This window comes from Dromaius novaehollandiae, chromosome Z (assembly GCF_036370855.1).
Source record: "Dromaius novaehollandiae isolate bDroNov1 chromosome Z, bDroNov1.hap1, whole genome shotgun sequence".
In the NCBI taxonomy this organism is placed as follows: domain Eukaryota; kingdom Metazoa; phylum Chordata; class Aves; order Casuariiformes; family Dromaiidae; genus Dromaius; species Dromaius novaehollandiae.
Genome location: NC_088132.1, coordinates 64,721,248 through 64,741,770, shown reverse-complemented (window position 1 = coordinate 64,741,770; position 20,523 = coordinate 64,721,248). Strand labels below are relative to the sequence as shown.

The window sequence follows — 20,523 nt, the reverse complement described above, 5'->3', positions numbered from 1 at the left end:
GCAGGAGGGTACCATGCCTCTGAAATTGTCCCTGAGCAAACTCAGAAAGGGAAGTCATGTCATTGCAGGTTTATTACAATAGCAACAATGCCAACTAATTAGCAAGCACAGCAGGAGAAAAAGGCAAGAGTCATTTTTATCCAGCAGAAAACAGATAATACTTACATTTGCTGTATTTCACAAGAACTAGTAACACAGTTATTCCCCAACAGCTTACTGAACACTAAATTACTTCATTCTACCTTTAGTGAAAATCAAATACACCACCACGGGTTGTCTTGACACTGGTGAAGCTCAGATTGAGAAAGATACCAATCGTAAGTATCTGTTAATGATGTTAAATTATTTTCAGTTCAATCTAAGAAATGGGTTATTCAGATGAACAAGAGGAAAGCAGACCACAGAAAGACTGAGTTAGACACTGAAGCCCAGGGCTTCTACGTGGAGATTACAGTTTGGATTCCACAGACATACACAGTGCAACATGCAACTTTTGTTAAAAAAAAAAAATCCAGTTTGTCACAATTAAAGGGCAAAATATATAGATGTATATACACTGCATGTAGCTTTGTTCATGTTATTAGAAAAATTAAGAATCTAGTATTATTTGAAAGTGGTTGTTTTCATACTGTAACATACATGGATGAGATTAATGTCAGTGTTCCAATAATTACTACTCAATTGTTGTGTAATTTTCCTTTGTATGACTTTATAGTTGCTGCAACAATTGCTAAGTTACAATAGGTTGCAAAACAAAACAACCAGCTCCCCAAATCACCTAACAGAAAATACTTAACATGCTATTCTAATGACCTTGGCAAAACTCAGTTGCAGAGATCCTGTAGAATTTGCTTGAAGTGCAGAGACAGTAAGGCATCACTGGTAGGAGATACTATTGGAATGACTCCATGAGCTTTAAAGTATGTTAAATGTCATAGCACATTTGGTTGTAGTTATTTTAATGCCACAATGCATATTTTTACTGGTGTAAAAGCAATGCATATGTTGATGAGCAACCGCAAGCGCTGAATGAGGTTAAAAAATTTGCTGTGGAATGCAAAGGATAGATAAAGATCTTATCAGCAGACATCAAGTGCAGTAACAGTCCCAGGGCCACTGCTCTGAAGGAATCTGAAACTGTACACTGAAGAACATACAGGTGAATGGTAGTGGACAGTATCATTACAACTGACTAAAATGTCACAAGGAGGTGGATGGCCGGTCAAGCTGGTTCAATGAGCTGGTTGTAGTGTGCATGGATTTGGTGGATGATGACAATGGTGGATGATTTGGTGGATGATTTACCAATGTTGAGTATCTATTCCAGGAAGCAGGGAAAGCTGATCTTTGACTGACAAAGGCCCTTCAGTACTTTTTTTCCAGGTCAGTAAGCTTATTAAGGCTTAGCCTAGTGGTTTGCTTAATCCTAGCTATTTTTTGATTAACTTACCCAAAAGATAACTGCTTTAACACTTTGATGTTGTGCATATGCTTCTTGCAAAGTGCTTTTGTACAAGACTAAGCATGATCCAAACACTGACCCAAAAATAGTTACAACTGGTAAAAGTCTTCCTCAATAAAGCATGATAGCAACAATTCAGTGTTCATCTCTATTGCATCAAGTTAAAGGATGCTGGAAGCCTAGAACTACGAGACAACAATGACTGAGTCACCAAGGAGGAAAAGTGTAAGGCAACAGTAATTTCTTTGTGATTAAATATACTCAAATAAAACCATTTTCCACATACAGATTTAATCTTGCTTAAAATGAGCGGGTCATTATATTGCATCCTTTCTTTCTTATCCTCCCATAATGAAGAATAATACCCTTGATTATTGTGGATAGAATAATGTGAACAAGTGGATGCAAGAGTGTAAAACACGGGTGTAAGTGATGCTGTGACAAAGTATTGCAGATGCAGAATTTCTTAGGAAAGATGTTAAGAGCAAAACAGAAATGTTATTTGGATTCTTTGGTGAACAAGCAGCTACACATCCCATATGCATAGTGTTTTATTTCTTTATTTTATTTAATTTGGCAAGAAGTCTACGTATACCATATGACTAGAATCTTGTAGTCCATATTTACTGATATCTGCTCCCCTGTGACTTTCTGGCACCCTCCTGAACCTTAAGTTACAAAATAAGTGTTTGTCTACCAAGATTTTCATACAAGCAGAGTAAATTCTGTTACAACAGAGGATAAGCTCAGAATAAGAAAAGCAATACTCCAGCAGCCCTTGAAAGGGGGTACATACACACAAAACCTTTCTCCTTTGAAAACATGAGTTCTTGTTAGCAAAGTTATTCTCATGCTCTTTGAAATGCCTGTCAAGTTAATCAGTATTAAAAGCAACTCAGGAGAGGCCTTGTTGCAAGTATAAACAGCTCAAATAAGGATACAGAATTTCAGCTGGCTTTTGACAAACTGCTGAGCACTTGCACACTGAGAGTCACTGACCTACTGTCATGCCTTACTTACTATCTTCAGTTGTCACCCCATTCTTTTCTTCACTCCAGTTACTCCAGTAGCCCACTCCATCTTCCTTCATACAACGAATTGAAAATACATACTCTGTGTAGGGCCTGAGACCTTGAACACTGAATGAAGTTCTTGGTGAGGCTGTATCTTCAGGAGGGACCTGTAAGGGAAGGAAGATTTTTAGAGGCACTGACCAAGAATTGTAAAAGCTCAGTTCTACACTACTACAGCTCCCATGTAAGAGAGCTTCTCAACAAAAACAGCTTTATTTTATAATAGCTTCACTATTGACACCTTTATATACTACAGACTCTGTACAACATTGCATTTCTTCATCCTATTTCCAAAAGCCTTAATTCAACCACTATTTTGGGAAGGAACCAAACACAGCAGTGTGTTTATTTACTCAGGTGTAAACCAAACCAAACCTAGAATATGTAAACAGCTATCTCAGAACAGTCTTTTATAATCTGCTTTCATTTTCAATCAGTTTATGCTAAAACAGAGGCAGACAAATTGTACAAAATTTCTTCCTTCCCATAGAATTCTTCTACTTATTGATCTATAATATCCTGCCTCATGTTTCAGGGCTCTGTTGGGTATCTGCTAGACTATCAGTTGCAAACCAGCTATGCTAGAAGCCTATCAATCTAGATAACTCTGGATCATTGCTTCCAGTGACATAGAAAAAGATTCCTACTGTATATGTATGGAAATAGGTAAGCTTCTGTAAATAGACACACACACACTCTGACTCAATCACACGCAACTTCACATTGCAATCATTCACCAAAGAAACCCTTCACCTGCAACAGAAATGACCACAAGTTAAGCACATATGCTGAAAGTTCAAGAGGCTAATTCTGAAGGCAAAGAACCATGAGCATTGATTAATAGGCTGGTATTCTAGCTGAAGATACTACTCAAATTTTATCATCCCAGCCAAACAAGTTCAGTTCTTTAAGAGTTACTGCTTGTGTTAGGGGAAGACAGGCTAAAAGGACTCAACAATGCAATACATGGACAGATCCTGGAGCTGCAGAATAAAGTGTAGTGGATAGTGCTTTATAAGACATCAACATAAGAGTCTGCTGCATTAATCTGTTTGAAGCTCAGAAAGTTCCTCTAAAGGAATACACTGCAGTAGTCATAAGCAGCAGCTTCATGCTACCTGCTTCAAACACCACCTGTTGGAAAGCCAGAAGCAGCCTTCACTCCAACAAGATCTGAAATTCAGAATGCTTTTGGGCTTGTATGTTGAAACCAAGTAGGGGCTGATCTCGATGAACTGACAAGTGTTTCTGTAATGCTCATGCTCTGAGGGAAAGGCAAAAAATGAGAAGCTACTGAGGACATGCCCAAGGACAGTGACACAGAAAAAACAAGAATGAAGACAACTCTTGATATGATGTTTATATATTACAGTGCACTACAGTTAAGGAATACTCATTCTTTTCCAGTGTCTTTATTGCATCAAAGCACATATACAGAATGATTGTCCTGCATATGTGCTGCAAGTTCAAAAAGCACATCCCAGGATTGTACAATGTTTGCTCAAGCTTTAAGTGGATTTTAGATCAGTAGTTCTGCATGTGCAAAGGAAGTCCAGAGTTGATGTTCTAGCTATTGCATGTACAGAATAAAAATGCAGAACATACTTCAGCATGACAGGGAGGAAAGCTGACAAGTCCACCAAAAAAGGCAAAAGGGGCATCATATTCTGGTTAAAATCACCACTGAAAAGCTCACCTACACCCCTGCCTTCATGAGTAGGCCAGATAGACTCTTGGGGAGCTGAACACTCTAAATTACAGCAGTAAGTGAACTTCTGCTGCAGTTCAGCAAATGGATTCTGGGTTGCACCATAAGAGTGACAAGACAATACTTATAAGTGTTACCTGCATCCAATTTGTTTCACCAATGATCCTATAGCGAATATTGAATTTCAGTTTCATCACAGCTGCTGAAATCCGGTTCTCCCAGGACAGTTTCAGAACAGTAGGCAATATTCCTGAGTTGACAGATAAGTTATGCGGAGACAGTGGTTTCACTAGAAGAGAAAAAAATTAAGTCAACTCTAGAGCTGCATTGTTTTATTATGCCTCTATAACTGGGTACACTATGCTGACAAAACTCTGCTATCATTAAGACTTTTCACAAGCAGAAGTGGCTGCTACTTTACACTACTTTCTAAATCAGACTACTTAACAAGGACTTCCTATATGAATGGCAAGTAAATCTGTCACCTTCCCCTAACTTTGTCCAGCATAGTTCAAGTTTAGACAATAATATTTTGCTAACATTAGGAATTTTACACTGAAGAAGCATTAATATACTGATCCAGCAATATGCACAGAGGCAGCAGTCTTATGTGCTACTCAAGCTTTAAGAGGTATATAGTTACCTATCTCAATGGGATCAAAAACAAGACGATCTGATTCAGCCTTGCCAAGAGCATTTGCAGCTTCTACCCAGACCTCCAGGTTAACAAAGAACTGAACATCAGTAATGGTACAAGAATTATTCACATCTTTTGGTATGCAGTCAGGAAAATCTTCCCGTGGCCTGAACGAAGTAAAAACAAGGTATCAAGCAGCAAGTTTGGTTTCTTCAGAGAATGTCTTCAAGGAGATCAGAGTACTCCATGAACAGTAATCAGTTTAGCTCATGTTCCCTTCTTTACCATTATCTTCGTTGTAAGGGGGAAAGAGTTGAAGAGATTAGAGCAGCTTCCTCAGTCATAAACACAAGGCTGCATTAGAATAGAAACTAGAATGCAATCTCTTGATTCCAAGTCTCATACCTTAAAAAGGCTAAGCTACTGTAATTATGAAGTATTATAAAAAACCCACTAGCTTAAAGTTCAAGAATTGGTACATTTAATCATAAGCAATATAGCTAATAACTGTAACATCAAAGCATAGTCATGCATTCAAAGAGGTAGCCTATTTTTTGTTAACAGCATACCCTCTTCTAGGTAGAGTGTTACATCTACTACACATCATTATTTTTGTTCATCTTCTACTGCACTAACAGCACAGAGATAGTTTTAAGGGCATTTAAAGAAAACTAATGCTAAGTAAGTTTCCTATCTATTCATGGTTTCTACTACACTCCTATATTATCAAAATACTTGAAAGAGGGGAATGACTACCTACAGCTTTCCACTTCCCTCTCTCTCTCCAGAGGGCAACAACAATTCTGTCCACTCCATCTTAAACTACAAGAGGCCATTTGAAAAGTTTGAAAGAAATATTTGCCTTCGCACAGGAAAGACTCCACTCTTGGCTGAAGCTTCTGTGTCAGGATTAAATTTAAGCAGTACAAGAACATGCTCCTCAAACACCATTCTGAGCTCTTAAGGAGTACAAAGTAGACAACATCTCTGCAGGATTCAGTCGCTATATTTTGGTTTCTTTACTTTTTTAGCATGGGATAGAACAGTCACCACAAACAGGTAAAAATAGGTAATTTGGGTCCAGCCACCTAATGACTAATGTCTATAGTACTCAAGCCATGCTAATGGTGCATTTGAGAAACAGAAAAATGAGACAGTGTTACTAAAACAAATGCAGTAACAAAGTTTGAAGTCTGACTTTCAATTACTTAAAATGTGAACTTATTTAACACTCCCCTGCCCTCAAAGAGGCAGCAATGTTTCTGAAAACTGGATTTTTCTAAGCATCAAGAAATTTCAGAGAAGTTTAGTTTAGCCTACAAGACATTCTTCAAAATGATGTAGATGTACTTTTTAGAGCTACTTACCACCTGTATTTCAACCTAAACTGAGTGTCCAGGAATGTATGCCTTCCAGGGTTCCAGGTACAAGTCATAGGATATGTAAGTTTTGACACCTGATGCACAATGCAACTTAAGTTCTTTGGCTTCTCTGGCGGCACTGTATGGAAAAGGTTAGTAAAGACAGTCCATAAACACATTTTAACACTAAGAATCACACTAAGTAACCCATTAGAGCAATTTCAGTGAACATCAGAAATATTTATATCTCTGTATCTATATCTATGTATATGTAAATAGATATTAAATATATATACACATGTATATTTTAAAGGACTTTTTTTAAAGGAGGGGTAAAAAGCACTAGAGACCATCTAGTGATGGAAGTCAAGGAGTTAATCAGGTGTTCTGAGAAACAGTAGGCAATATAGGGAACAAGCAGCTGATAATGAGGAACAGCATGAAATATTTCCCATTCTTTGGGGCAGAAAAAGATATCAACCCTTTCTAATCTATAGTACTAAATCCATTTTAGTTGCAGAGAAAAAAGTTAATGGGTAATGAACATTTGCATATACTGGCTCTACTAATAAACTGAGCTCCAAGGCAAATTTGACAGGTCTATTCTCCACCCCCTCTCCCCCAAACTATGGAGAACAGACACTTTAATCTGCCCCCCCCCCCAATTACATTAAAAGATAAGTGATCCTCAGCAATGCACTTTAGTATTGTGTAAGATGTCCTCCAGAGAGCAGCTGAATTACTTCTCTCACTTCTTAAATTCAAATTGTAACATACAATGACAATATTGAGTTTGTTTCTAGCTTTGAGAATATTTACCACTGTAATACACTTGAATCCTATCACTTCAGTTTTACTTTGAACAGAACTTCTGACTTACATAAAGACTTTTAGTTTTGATCTTGAATAACCATATTCTTTTCAAACCTACTGTCATTGTTTAGAGCAATTCTCCTCAGTTGACAGAATGAAAATAGAGTAGCTTTAAATACAAGTGCACCTCACAAGATGCATATATGAATTACCTGTAGAATGCTAGCAGTACTGCCATTCAGTTTAAGATATTCTACCCCATCCTCAACTTTCCATATATTTTGTCTGTCCCTTCTTTTCTGCTCAGAAATTTACTCATCAGAACTTTGAATGGAAAAATTCATTTTTCTATTTCATGGTAGAACTCTCACTTTAAAATAGTGAATTCAAGGCAGCCTATTGTATGCAGAACATGCGATAGCTGTAATACCTTTTGCTAGCATTGGGAGGCTATAATTCATTAGTAGTTCATATCCCACAAAGGACACTCATGAACATACTTTGACCTGTCATTTTATACACTGTTACCAATTCATTCGCATTACTTTCTCAATATCTCAATCTTGTCTCAAAGAGTAATTGCTGAGAACTATGCAAATGATTCAGTGCTTGAACAGGAAAAGTTTAAAATTAGTTAAAAGTATTTTCTTAAGTATAAGGGTAGAGCAATTCAAATAGTGTACTCTATTTTTAAGGACACTCACTTATGAATCAGTATTACAGATGGACTTGATATCCTTCTCAGCCCTTTGATGGAAACATTAAGTTTATAAGGTTGTTGTGGAAGAAGGATGCATATCTTACCTTATTTCTTTGAATACCAGCAAGAACTAAGGAAGATTTGGTTTCTTGACTTGGATTTCTTTTGCTTAAGCTTGCATTTTCCCTCCAAAATTTAGTCTTCTTGCTACAATCTTTTTCCATACATGAAATACGTCACAGTATTTTCTGTTTTAGAAAATTTTATTCTACCAGCTTTGATTGCATGTAGCTTGATAGTGTTTCAGGCGTGTATTCAGGAGAGATTCAGTGAGTAGAAATAAATGTCTCACAACATGTATACTTTTTATTATTTACATTCTTCATCAGAAGTGATTTTTCCTAGAAGTTAATGCTTCAGACAAAAATAAAAGGCAAGGAAAAAGGTACTTACAGCCTAATGTAACTGTAATTCCATAAATATTCTGCTCAATCTGTCCATCTGCTAGAATGTTGCATGTCAGAGGAGTAGCAAGTAAAGAAGTGTCATTGAATGTGACACTGGAAACAGTTCTGTTTATTTCATGGTATTGTTCTTTAGGTACCAGTCTATTTTTAATTTTCCAGATAATTTGATTAGCATATATATTGCCAAAGTCAAGACAACTCTCATTCAGAATGCATAATGCTGTGAAATTGGAACCAAGGGCCAAGACAGGAGACTCTGGGATGATGTGGCCACATGACTGCACAAGTCCACCTGAAACTAAAGAACAGCAGCATCAGTTTTGGTCGGGTTTTTTTGGAATATAAAGAATTCCATAACCATTACTCTGGTACAATATTATTTAACATGAAAAGTCTTACACCATGTGTCTAGGCAGGAAATGAATTATTTACTTGACAGTTGTAAAACTGAAATGCATTAATCACCAAGTACAGACAGATATAAAGGGCAAAACCAGTGTGGTTTTCCCTAGGCCTTGCAAGAACATTTTACCAAGCAAGAAAAAGGTGAATTAAATTACAAGGGCCTTTAAATAGGGTGAGAAGAAGAATCAAAGATTGAATGTTTGGTATGTTCCAAAGGATGAAGGCAACATATTTGAGGTTACCCTTATATTTAACTTTTCCTCAGCAGAAAATACCTTTTGAACAAAAAAATTTGAAATAAACATGCATCTTTTATGTTGACTAGTTTTTAGAAAAGTCACATACTAACAATTAAATATTTGAGTCATCCATTTTGAAAGCTTCAGTATGTATACTTTAAAAGTATTTGGGAATTAAAGTGAACTCTACACATTTGATAACACTATTTTCTTTATAAAGAAGCTTCCACACAAACTGACTATTGCTATGCAACCACATATATAAAAAAGTCAGCGTCCAGTTTTAAAGATGAACAGTCAGCTGACTGAGATACTGACTTGAATCAATAGCCATACTAAGCACCTTTAAGATGATCATGTGCTACAGAACAGAAGTGGCCCAAATCTTGATTATAGAGCCTACAACACAAGCTTATGAATAGTTTATTGCTGTTTAGTTTGACCAAGACAGGCTTTCATCTAGCTACTGTTTGGCACATGTGAAGTTAAATCACATGATATTCAAGTTTTTTGACTCTATAGGACCGAGTTCACCACTTTGGTCTGTTAGAATGACTAATGCTATGGTGCCAGTGGAATGAACGCAGCCTTCCACTGAAGGAAGTCAGCTTCACTATCTCTGTACACAGACCACTTATGAATGGAAACAGTATTATAATTTAATGTTTCATTTTCTTACCATTCTACAAGTCTTATGTTTGAGACAGAAGTCTTACCTTCAAGAAAACAAACATTCAAGAACAGATATAAGCCATGGGCCACCAAGTTCCACCCAGAAAACATGCTGCACAGAATTCCTGTAATAGAAAAAGAAATTTTCATTCAAGCTACTACTCTTAAGGTCATTGTTGAATTAAAATTTGTATTTGCATTTGCCCTTTGACAATTTTTCAGGTACCCAGTGATTTTTCTTCTTTAAAGAAAGAGTTAGTACCTTCTTACTCTCTCTAAAAAAAGAGGTTGCATATTCTTTCTGTTTTACTCATTGGTTTGCTCAAATAGACATTGGATTTTTTTTGTACCAATGTAGTTCAAAGCCTCTTTAGCTACAAATATAAGAAATGCATCAACTGAAGACTTCTGTGTCAGACGTGGAAACAAATTTTACCAGCTTGCTGTTGTGTGATGTTATCAGTTAGAACAGAGCAGGACACTATGGCTCAGGGTTTAAACCAGAGCCCTATGAAGTTTACTACCTTATGAATTTGACTATGGTTACTATACTTCACTAGCTTTCAAAGGCACTGGAAACCCTTATGTAAGGTTCAAAACAACTCACCACAAAACCAAGCATCTCATTGACAAGAGTGATTTAACATATACCCAAGAACTATGAAGCAACATACTTTTATATCAGGAATCATTGAATACCATAGAAAAAAAAATATTACCTAATTCTTCAAAGCCTTGCAAAAGAATTTTTAATTCCTCAAGAGTTAGAAAACTAACACATCATATTCTTTGTTTCTATGTTAGAGCAGAGCTCACTTATTCTTGGTTTTGAGAATTCCACAAGATGATTTGGAGAAACTGAAGCATCACAGGACAGCCTCCTTTCCAGGTGCTTTGAAGCCACAAAATCTCTTCTGGATTTCTCAGCTTGCATTTGCAAAGCAGCCCAAAATTACTAAAGGCAAGTGACCTTCTTTATAAACCAGGCATACTAGTGAACAGCTGTTATTCTCAAATAGCAGACTTAAAATTGTTCTTATAGCTAGGCTCTAAGCCTAGAATTTCCAGCTTTACTAAATACGATCCAAGATGAGACTTCTGTGGAAATCCTGCTTCTGCAGTTGCATCTTCACTGACCTGACAAACCTTCTATTGAAACTATTCTGAGCTTTACCCCTAGAAAAGAATGTTTTCCATTTTTTATTAGGGGTCAGAATCTGATGTTTAAAATTGAAAAAAAGAAAACTTTAATTACATGCATATTCAAATGAAGGTTTAAACTTTAGTGAATTGCCTAATTCCACAGTGTCCCTTCCAAAGCAAAATTCAGGCGCAGCATTTACTATTAGGAAAGGGAAAGAAAAAGGGCAACTTAAAGTGACATCAAATATGATGTCATTATTTTTATAAAATAAACTACCTGCAAATAAAGTGATAAGACACAAGGTGGGAATTTCATATAGATCACTCAGATTAGAATAGATATCATTAAGCACTGACACATCAATAACAAGCTGGAACCCCATTCCTCAGGCATTAGGGATCCTAAGCCATTAGTTTTTACAAATCAAGCTGAGCAGCACAGTAATGAGTTTCTTTTCACAAGAATTACAAATCAACAACTAAAAGAAACCTGATCTCAAAGCTTTATAATAGACTTATTGTAGGGGTCACCAACATGTGTTTGTTTCAATTTGGACTGAAGAGAGCCATTAGAATCACTTCATGAATCTTTATTTGCATCCATACTTCACTTAAGAGCCATCCATTTCCATTATTCAAAACCCACCAAAATCTGAAATATAGTAATTTTAAATTAAAAATACAGCTGATCAGAAAACTTGACAATTAGGTTAGCATGCATTTATATTTGTCCCTACAAATACTTTTCTACTAAATAGAATTTTTAATATCAGACTTTATTCATATGGAGTCCAGAATTAAGAAAACCTCTGCTATTTTTTCCAGTATTAAAGTATCCTTTCTGTGCTGGATATGACAGCCATTAGACAGATTTAAATGCAAAAAATTTTTTGATAATTACAAGTGTACAGTAAGAGAACTAAACCAATTGATTTCTGCTTACTACAGATGTAATGTCTTTCAGTATCTGAAACCTAAGTTCTCACCCACCCATGCCTTTCCGCTTTTTCAAATCCCAACTGGTTTCACAAATTTGAATAACTTGGTGAATGAGACCAAAGTCTGAGGAGTACTCTTTGTTGGTTTGGGTCTCACACACTGAGTGCAGTTAGTGATTAGGAAACTGTTTCAGTGCCTTGACTTACTCTAAACATTTAACATACCGACTGCTTGCTACTAGAAGCTTGTGAAATATCAAGCATACAACTTAAGACTTATTGTTTTAGGAAGACTAAGTTACTTAAGTTGAACAACTGAGTTATGGAAAGATCCGAATCGCCTGAGAACCCTGAAGCTAACTGTGAAGGCAGAAAAGAGAAGCAGCTCCACTTTCCCACTAATTGCCAAAAACTGCTGAACAGCAGTAGATGCAGTTTTCACACTGAAGAAAGTGCAGCACACAAAGAATTTTCTATGAGGAAAAATGCCATATTGAAAAAGCATTTAATACCATGACTAGTGCCACATTAGCTTAGTGGACATACCCATCTTGTGAGTATTGCATCATTAGCAAGGTAATTGTTTTCCTTTTGGTAACAACTTATTTCAGATTCAACAATCAAACTATTCAAAAACTATTAGTGCTAAAATTATATATGGCTCAGGTTAATCAGACAAAAAATGAATATACTTTGTGAATCACTTGCAGGTACATAAAAGCCAACACTTAAATATGCAAAAAACTCAACAGAAGTAAACAATGAAGAATTATCACTTCTTTTGCTAAAGAAGTGTCACTGCCATATAAGGTTTGGCATAAGAAACCAAAATAAGATGACTTCATACTTTTAAATTAATGCCATCTCTACACTTCAACTGTTTTCCAGAGCTGGACTAGAACAGTGAGTTGTTCTGTGTGGATCTGATTTACACACGAGAAACTGAAGCCTAATTCTCTACTATGCACTCTGGAAAGTTTACTATCTATTTTGAGAGAGCAGAAAAACTCTCCACAATTTACAGTATCATTGTACTGAACTTAACTCCTGAAGGGTCAAGAGAATTCAGAATCACACTCTAACACCTGTACTGGAAGACTAGCTGAAAAAGCCCACCTGCATACACTAAGGAAACTAATAGTTGTGACTGTAGCTTCCTAATTACATCACAGTTAGCCTATCTCTGCTTTTAGACTGTTTTCATGTATTTCATTATTTCCCCTGCTGATCCATTCAGTCACAAGATTGAAGCCACACAGTTCTGAACCCACAAAGAGGCTATTGACAGTCTGTTCTAAGGTGCGCTCTTTTAAAAAAAGATGTTAGTCTCCCTGGTTTTTACAAGTTTAGTTCTTTCTGAACTAGAACTAAATTTTGTTTAAGAATCAGTGTTACACTAAACACTTTCATCCATCTTGTCTAGATGAAAGTTATAAAAAAGTATGGCAGGGCTAATAAACAGAACAAGCAGCCACACTTCACCTTAGAGTAAGGAAGGAGAGTTTTCTATTGAGGCTCATGTTTACTACTCTGATTAAATAAAAACTTGAAAGCTGCAGAAACCTGAATATAAGTTGTATCAAAGTTTCAAAGTTCATGTCCTCATTCAAAAGAGATGCTGCTAAATGCCAACAATTCACCATTAACCAATTCTTAAGTCAAATTAAGATCAAGTCTAGACAACAGAAAACTCACACTGTATTTTCAACAACTGGGCAGTACAGCCAAAAAAAAGCAGCTTCCTTTTTTATGGTGGTGCAGTTTACTAGGAATCTAACATGGAAATTCCCAATGCTGAAATACAGTTGAATAAGCTGGCCAGCTCAGAAGCTTAAACAAAAACAAAAAACCAATGACCCCCCTCCCACACACACACAGCTGCCAAATCCCTACCATCCACTAACAAGGCAAATGAACTGGTTTATCTAGACCATGTAGTAGTTGTGCACCACTAAGCAAAATGGTTTTTCCCTAGCTAAATCCAGTTAGGTACAATGTGAAGTGAGGGGAAAAGGATAAAAGTTAGGGGCAGAGGGAGAAAGGGCAGGGACTGGTTAGAAGCTTGTCAGGTTATTTTCATAGTTAAGGCTGCCAAAGTGGCTAGAGATCAAAGTCTGTCAAAATGCTACCCAGTAAAAACAACACTATCAGTTTAGAACTACAACTGGTGACAGTCCTGAACTCACAAGAGGTAAGTTATCTTAAAGAGGAATAAACACCTGTTAAAATGCTGAGATTACTTCAGTAAAGACAGATATGTGAAACTCATGTTGCAAGATCACTTTATTTAATCTCTAGATCATATGGGACTTCTATTATTCTTCATATCCTGCTACCATCTCAAAAGGAAAGCAATAACCATTTAGGCCTGAATCTTTACACAGATGCTTCAGGCAGTGTTCTAGGAAAACCTAATAACTCTCATAAAATCAAGCAGTACATGCATAAAGTAGCAACAATTTTTATTTTTTTTTTAAAAGGAACACAACTAATCTGTTAAGAACAAAGTTTTTAAAGAAACATCAGCCTCTCATGCAAAAGGGATATCACTACTTATTCTGAGCAACAATGGCAAATTCCTTACATACAATTTTAATCTTGTTTTAAACAAACAAGACAACAATCCCCAAATTAATACAGGTATATATCATATGATGAATCACCACCTCTTCACTTCAGAGGTGTGAGGACACAGCTAATCCATTACTGCCCAAGTGACCTACAAACAACAGCTTCAGTTTCAGAGACTGCAGCCAAAGCTCCATTTTCCCCAAAGCCATCTCCCAAGCCAGAGAGCATAGATAACAGCAGGATCACCACAGGAAGGGGTTAAACCTAGTAAAGCTCATTTCCACATCAGTCAAAAGCCCAAAGAGTACTGGCACAGATTTTCAGGAGTTCCTCAAAAAGATTTAGCGCTTCAAGCAGTAACCTCTCACACAGAGTCCATATAGCTCAGGTAGACAGAGCAAGGAAACTGTACATACAAGCAACACTGTGCACAACAGCTACTGTCTAAGGTTTCATAACAAGCCTGACAGTACTTAAAGCTGATCTAAAAGTTGTAACTATCCTCAAGTGATTTTGATTATGTAAGCAATAACTGCTTTCTAATTAAGAATTTTTCATCAGCAAGCATCCTTCCTTCCTCCAAGCTTGCTTCCTTCTTGGAAGTATTTAAGCAGCTCAAAAAACCTCTAAACACTTCTTCAAAGAGAATCACTTGAAAGTGATCCATCTCCACAAAATATTCTGAAATTCATTTTCATATTGAAAATAACTAAACACAAACAATACCAAGTAATCCTCCCCCTCCCTTTCACCAAGCAGGGAGAGTCAGTTCTGTACATTACTTATTTCATTAGCTCTAGGTGGAAGCTTCTCCTTTCCTTTTGGGCTTTACTACAGCACTCACCAGAATAACAAGCAAAACAAAACCAAAATAAAGCCCAAAACAAAGGGGCAGTGATTAAACAGATCAAGATACTTCCAAGACACTAAGTTTTGGCTTACAATAATCAAGTTTCTATTCTTGTTATCTTCTTAAACTGCAGACCAGTTTCTCTGAAATACTTCAGATTTTTTTTGCAGCTAACAAATAATATCTCTAGTATAAAAAGCAACTAAAGCTACACAAAATAAGGTCTTATTCAATGTTCTCACCTTGAAGTCAAACCTTCAAGATCAACAATCACCAGTGCCAGTTCTCTAATTCAGACAGTTCTTGCTAATACTCATATCAGCAGGAAAATGGAAACATTGCCAAGAGGTTTATTTCTTTTCCTACAGCTGTGTTAGTACTAATCCTCCAGTGAAACAGCTTGGGAGACAGTGGGTCTCCATTTTTTTGGAGAGGTTCCTAGATGTGCATATATGTTCTTACAAAAACATTAATCTACGAGCTTTCCCAAAAGAGAACATGTTTTCAGACATGCAAACAAAAATCAAAGTAATATTCTTAGTGCTTTACTTCTACGAAGCGATCTCACTTCATCATCCTTTCCCACTTTCCCATTATGATGCACCAACATACAGATTATAAGATTGTTGGATACAGAAGTTATGTGCTTTTAGCAGATGGTATTTTATGCATCATTCTTCCTCTGAGAGGAGCAGCTATTTGGAGACATGTATAATTAATTTTTGTGTTATATGAATTTTTCTTCCATCCTTTTTTCATTTATAACCCCCAAGTGTGTTTTACCTCCAGTTTGCAAAGCCCTATTTTTTCCCCTCAGTAACAGTACAGATCACTAAGGATAAAATTATACCTTCACATAATTCTATTACCACATTCCTCTTTCAAAGAGGCCTTAGAAGTGGCAACAAGCCACCAGCTGGCAGTCACCTAGCCAGCCTAAAACAAGGATGAAAGCTCTGAGACTGGGATTGATTTTCAGCTCCACTACCAGCATGCTTGGCAAACCGCTTTTCTTTGTGCCTCAGTTTCATCATGTGGACATACTGGACATATTGACACCAGTTTTCTTTAGGAAGGGTGTCAGCAATCCAGTGTAAGACCTAGTAGAGCCCAGAAGGTGCAGGTGACCCGTGCTGCACACTCCGCACCCCTAACGCCACAGGAAATCCTCTGGTAGTTTGACCAGGTGTAAAGCCAGAGACATTTCTCTCCAAAGATCAGCAGTTTTCTAGCTTCTGGTCTGCAGGCCAGGAGATATCAGTAGACTAGTTCTAATGAAGACAATAAAACAACACTTTTCAATAAGTAAGAAAATGCCTGCCTATAACATGCTCAAACTTATTAGACTGTTTAAAAAGTCTGAAAGCCACGAGCCCAGCGAGGCACACGACATCTTGATTAGTTACAACTGTCAGCATTAAAAACTACTCTACCAAAAGAAAAACCCCATAAAACAACCAACCAACCCGACAGTCTTGCCCTCCGTGCCATTTCAGTGAGGCAGCCGAGCCCGCCGCAGCACAGCAGACGGGGCACACCGGGCAGCGCGAGCGTGGCCGAGCAAACCGACCCGGCAGACGACGGAGCGAAGCTCCCCGGTCCCCCCGGCGGGGAGGCCCACAACGGTCCGGCAGCGCGCGAGGCCATATTGCCTCGCCGCCGGCGACAGGCGAGCGGCCGCGGCGGGAGGGCGGCGGGCACCCGCCTCCGCCGGGACCCGCTCGGGGAGGCTACCGGCGAAGGCCGCAGCCCGGCGCCGCCGCCACGGCGGGAGGCGAGGGCCCGGCGCGGGGAGCAGAGCAGGGCTGCTGCCGCCCTCCCCTCCCCTCCCCTCCCCTGCAGCCCTGGCTGCGCGCCCACCCGCCCCGCCCGCCCGCGCCGCGCGGCCCGGCCGAGCCCGACCGGAGCGGGGAAACGGGCCTCGGCGCCCCCCTCCTCCTCCTCCGCCCGCCCCACCCGCGGCGGGTCCCCCCTCGCGCAGAGGCCGCGGCGGGGCTGAAGAGGGCCGGACAGCAGGGGAAAAAAACCGCCTCGGCCGCGAGGCGCCCGGGCCGGGCCGGGCCGGGCCGGGCCGGGCCTTACCTGCTGCCGCTGCCGCCTCACGGCGCCTCCCGCCTCGCGACGCCCCCCTAAATAACGGCCGCGCCGCGCCGCGCCGCGCCATCGCGCCGCCGCCCCGCACGCGCAGCCCGACGCCCGGTCACCCGCGCCCCCTCCCCCACGCCCTTCCCTCCGCCGCCCGCGCCGCCATTGGCGCGCGGGGAGCCTGACGTCGCCGGCGGGGGGCGGGGGGCGGAGCTTCCCGGAACGCGCCCCTCGATGCCAGGACGCGGGGCGCGAGGGGCTCGCGCGGCCGCGGCGGGGGTGGGTCCAGCTCCCCCTCCCCCTCCCCCTCCCCCTCCCCCTCCCCCGCCCGCCGCTTCTCCACCTGGCGGGCGCCGGGGGCGGGAAGAGGGTGAAGGCCGGGCCGGGCCGCGGCCGCTCTGCGCAGCGGCCCCGCGGCGGGGGTCGCCCCAGGTGTGTTCCAGGCCGTGCGGGCATACGCGGGGGCGGGAGCGCTGCCTCCCCCTCCCGCTCCCCTCCCCGGCCGCGGCGGCCCCAGCTGAGGCGGGCTCGCCCCGAGCGGCGCCGCCGCCGCGGCCTCCGGAGGCTTCTGGCGGCCGTTAGCCGGCGGCGGCGTCGTGCCGGGCCGGCCGCGGGAGCGAGCAGCCCGGCGCTGGTTTCGCCAGGCGCCCCCGGGACTGCGGGAGGCTGGAGCGCGCTCTTATCAGAGGCAGCGGGGTTATCAAGAGCAGTCCCTAGGAAAGGTGTCTGTGGGAGGCCGCGTTGCTAGGAAATGGTCCTTAATGCAGATCGTTCATGTGATCGGGCCTAGGGAAGCGCCTGGTTTCCCCAGAAGTTCCCTCCAGGTCTCTCCTTGTGCGCTTCTTAATCGAGTGGTCCCAAAAAATGGCTTTTGTAAACGGGTCGCAGGAGTGTGCTCTTAAGATATCCTCCTGATTCCAGGTTAAATTTTTCCAATTCTCAGATAAGAAGGGACATGTTTAAGTGCCATGTCCGCAAACTCACCTCGTGGTAAGAGTGCCAAAGTAGGTAATTTCTATTTAGGAATGCATCACAAATTGCTGGATGCATGCCTGAGTTGCCTCCTGCCCTACGCCTTTGGATTAGGCCTTTGCCCATGTACTGCTTATGTTGTCTTTGGGCTTGAGTGGGATGTGAGCTATATTATGTTTTCAGTTCAGTATACATCTTCAGAGGAATATGTAGAGTGGCTCAGACAAATGGAGCATCTAGTCCACTGTCCTGTTTCACATGCTGGCCAGCATTGAGCTGCTAATGAGAATAGATTATGAACTTTGGAAAAAGGTGGTGGAAAATAACCTTCTCACACTTTATGTTTAGTGCCAGTCTCTGATTGTGTTTGGTTTAGTTTATGAACAGGTTTAATCCCCCTCCCCCCCAAATATTGTTGCTACTAACAATATTGTTAATCTTATCGTTGCTGCTACATTGCTGCCATATCAATATACCTGAGAATGTTGTATATTCAGTACATCAGAATGCGAGGCTGGATGGCCACTTCAGAGGTCATGTAGTACCTCCATTTCCCTCATGACAGAATCAGCTATCCTTAGCTTATTTCTGATAGGTATGTATTCTGATGTATCTAACCTATATTCCTAAAAATATTCAGTGTTAAAGATTCTTCCCTTTCCCCAGGCAACCTGTTAGAGTGTTTTCTAACCATATTATTGAAAAGTTTTTCTTAATGTCTTTTCTAAAATTCCTGTACTGCAGTTTAAACTGATTACTTCATGTCCCCATTCACAATTGACCGTCTTTCTAGCAACCTTATTTTTCCCATTGGTGGCCTCGCACTTAGTAGACCCAGTCCTTTCTGTCTTCCCTTATAGACTTTTGGTTGTTCAAACCCTTCTTAAAGTGTTGGATGAGGTGACATCTGAGGAGTAAGTTTCACAGTTTATTTATTATGAAAAAAATTACTTCATCATCCAATTTTTTTACACTTTTTGTTCTCCCTTCAGATTATGCTGCCAGGTGTGCTTGTGCTTACATTCATGTCGGATTGTATTTTGAGAATAATGTGTAATTAACAGATTTTCAGTCTGTATGTCTCTGCTTCAGCAGCCTCCAAGAAAAAATCATCTGTGTTTGGCAACAGAAGCTTAAGTGGAACCGGACTCCAGCTAGAGAGTCAGCAAAAAGAATGTATGTTTTTCCTCTCATGTTTCAGCATATCTTCTGTCTCCTGTGAGATCTCTAGAGTTCTGCTGCTAAATTGGCATTCTCAGCAGTAGACGCTCAACTCTCCCCCCTCCCCCCAGCCAACAGACAGCTTCTTGTGACATTCTCATTCCGAAATCTGATAGCCTGAAGCAATTCCTGATTTATTTCCAGAACTGGTAGAACAACAACAAAAAACCCCTTCAAATCTGATCTTGTATCAGGCCTCGCTTACACACATGTGACATGCATTGTAATTCTTCAAGAACTCTTTTGTATTTCACAGGCAATTTATGGCCCTAGTGTGAAATGATTTCCACATAGCTGTAGCTGCACAGAAGAACAAAACATTTTTTGTGATTGTACTTAATTTTTATGTATTCACAGAAATTATCATTAATACAGAAGCAACTGAGTTGCTGTATTCAGTATTGTGAGAGCTCTTCTCCTAAGATGTTTGGCTTTCCCAAAGATTTTCTGTAGGTTTGGAAAGTGATGACAGCATGCTTGCCTATGTACACAGTCTCTGCAGAACCTTCAGCAAACTCTAGATGCATGAAGATACCTCAAAAGTGTAGAGATAGTCTCATGGACAAGCTGAATCCCATTTCCCTCCAGAATCAGACAGCAGGCACAAATCAGTCCTGTATTTTTCACCAGCACTGACTGCACCTGTGGCTGGATTGTGGGGTAGCCACTGCCCTCGCAAATGATTACCATCTACCCCAAATGTGGTTCATATAAATCTTTCATAGGCAGGACTGAAAGTTTTGGGCAATTATGTTACATCACCCAGTGGGTTATGTTTTGTTTTTGTTCTTGTGAAACCTAGGTTTTAATCTGACAGGGGAGTTGTTCATGTTCCAGTGACTTCTGGTTCTGTGTCAGCACCTTCTCTAACAATAAATGCCTCATTCTGAATCTTGTTGGTGAAGGTGAAACTTGCAACTGTGGTGATAGACACTGGGCCGAAACCTCTGCTGGCATAAACAGCAGGGTCCATAGGAACTCTAATTGTTTGCACTCTGCCCGTTGTCTTGTAGCTTGGAATAGCAAATAAATTGTCTGGGCTGTGGTCTTTTAAAACAGACTGTACTTTCTATAACACACAAAGAATCTAACTTTTCTCATAGGACATCGTTAAAGACATTTTCTGGTGCAAGCAGGTAAAAACAGGTGAACAGCATTACAGTTTCCGTTTGAGAGAGTCAGGACAAGTATGCTGTGAAGTGCCTT

General features: G+C 40.2%; 1 protein-coding gene across 3 annotated transcripts in view; it reads right to left on the bottom strand.

The window, feature by feature from the left end:
- Positions 1-17,295, bottom strand: part of LOC135324969 (interleukin-6 receptor subunit beta-like) — a 34,243-nt gene extending 16,948 nt beyond the window's left edge. The window contains exons 1-7 of one of the 3 annotated variants that reach the window (XM_064502182.1): positions 17,122-17,295; positions 9,582-9,662; positions 8,208-8,519; positions 6,248-6,380; positions 4,887-5,047; positions 4,381-4,532; positions 2,483-2,642 (exon numbers count right to left, since the gene is read on the bottom strand). In XM_064502182.1, coding sequence (XP_064358252.1) covers positions 2,483-2,642; positions 4,381-4,532; positions 4,887-5,047; positions 6,248-6,380; positions 8,208-8,519; positions 9,582-9,662; positions 17,122-17,203 — 1,081 coding nt within the window. In that variant the 5' untranslated portion in view covers positions 17,204-17,295. Of the gene's footprint in view, positions 1-2,482; positions 2,643-4,380; positions 4,533-4,886; positions 5,048-6,247; positions 6,381-8,207; positions 8,520-9,581; positions 9,663-16,505; positions 16,716-17,121 lie in introns of those variants that run through there. The other 2 variants (XM_064502181.1, XM_064502183.1) reach the window with 2 other exon arrangements.
- Between the last annotated feature and the right edge of the window lie 3,228 nt (positions 17,296-20,523).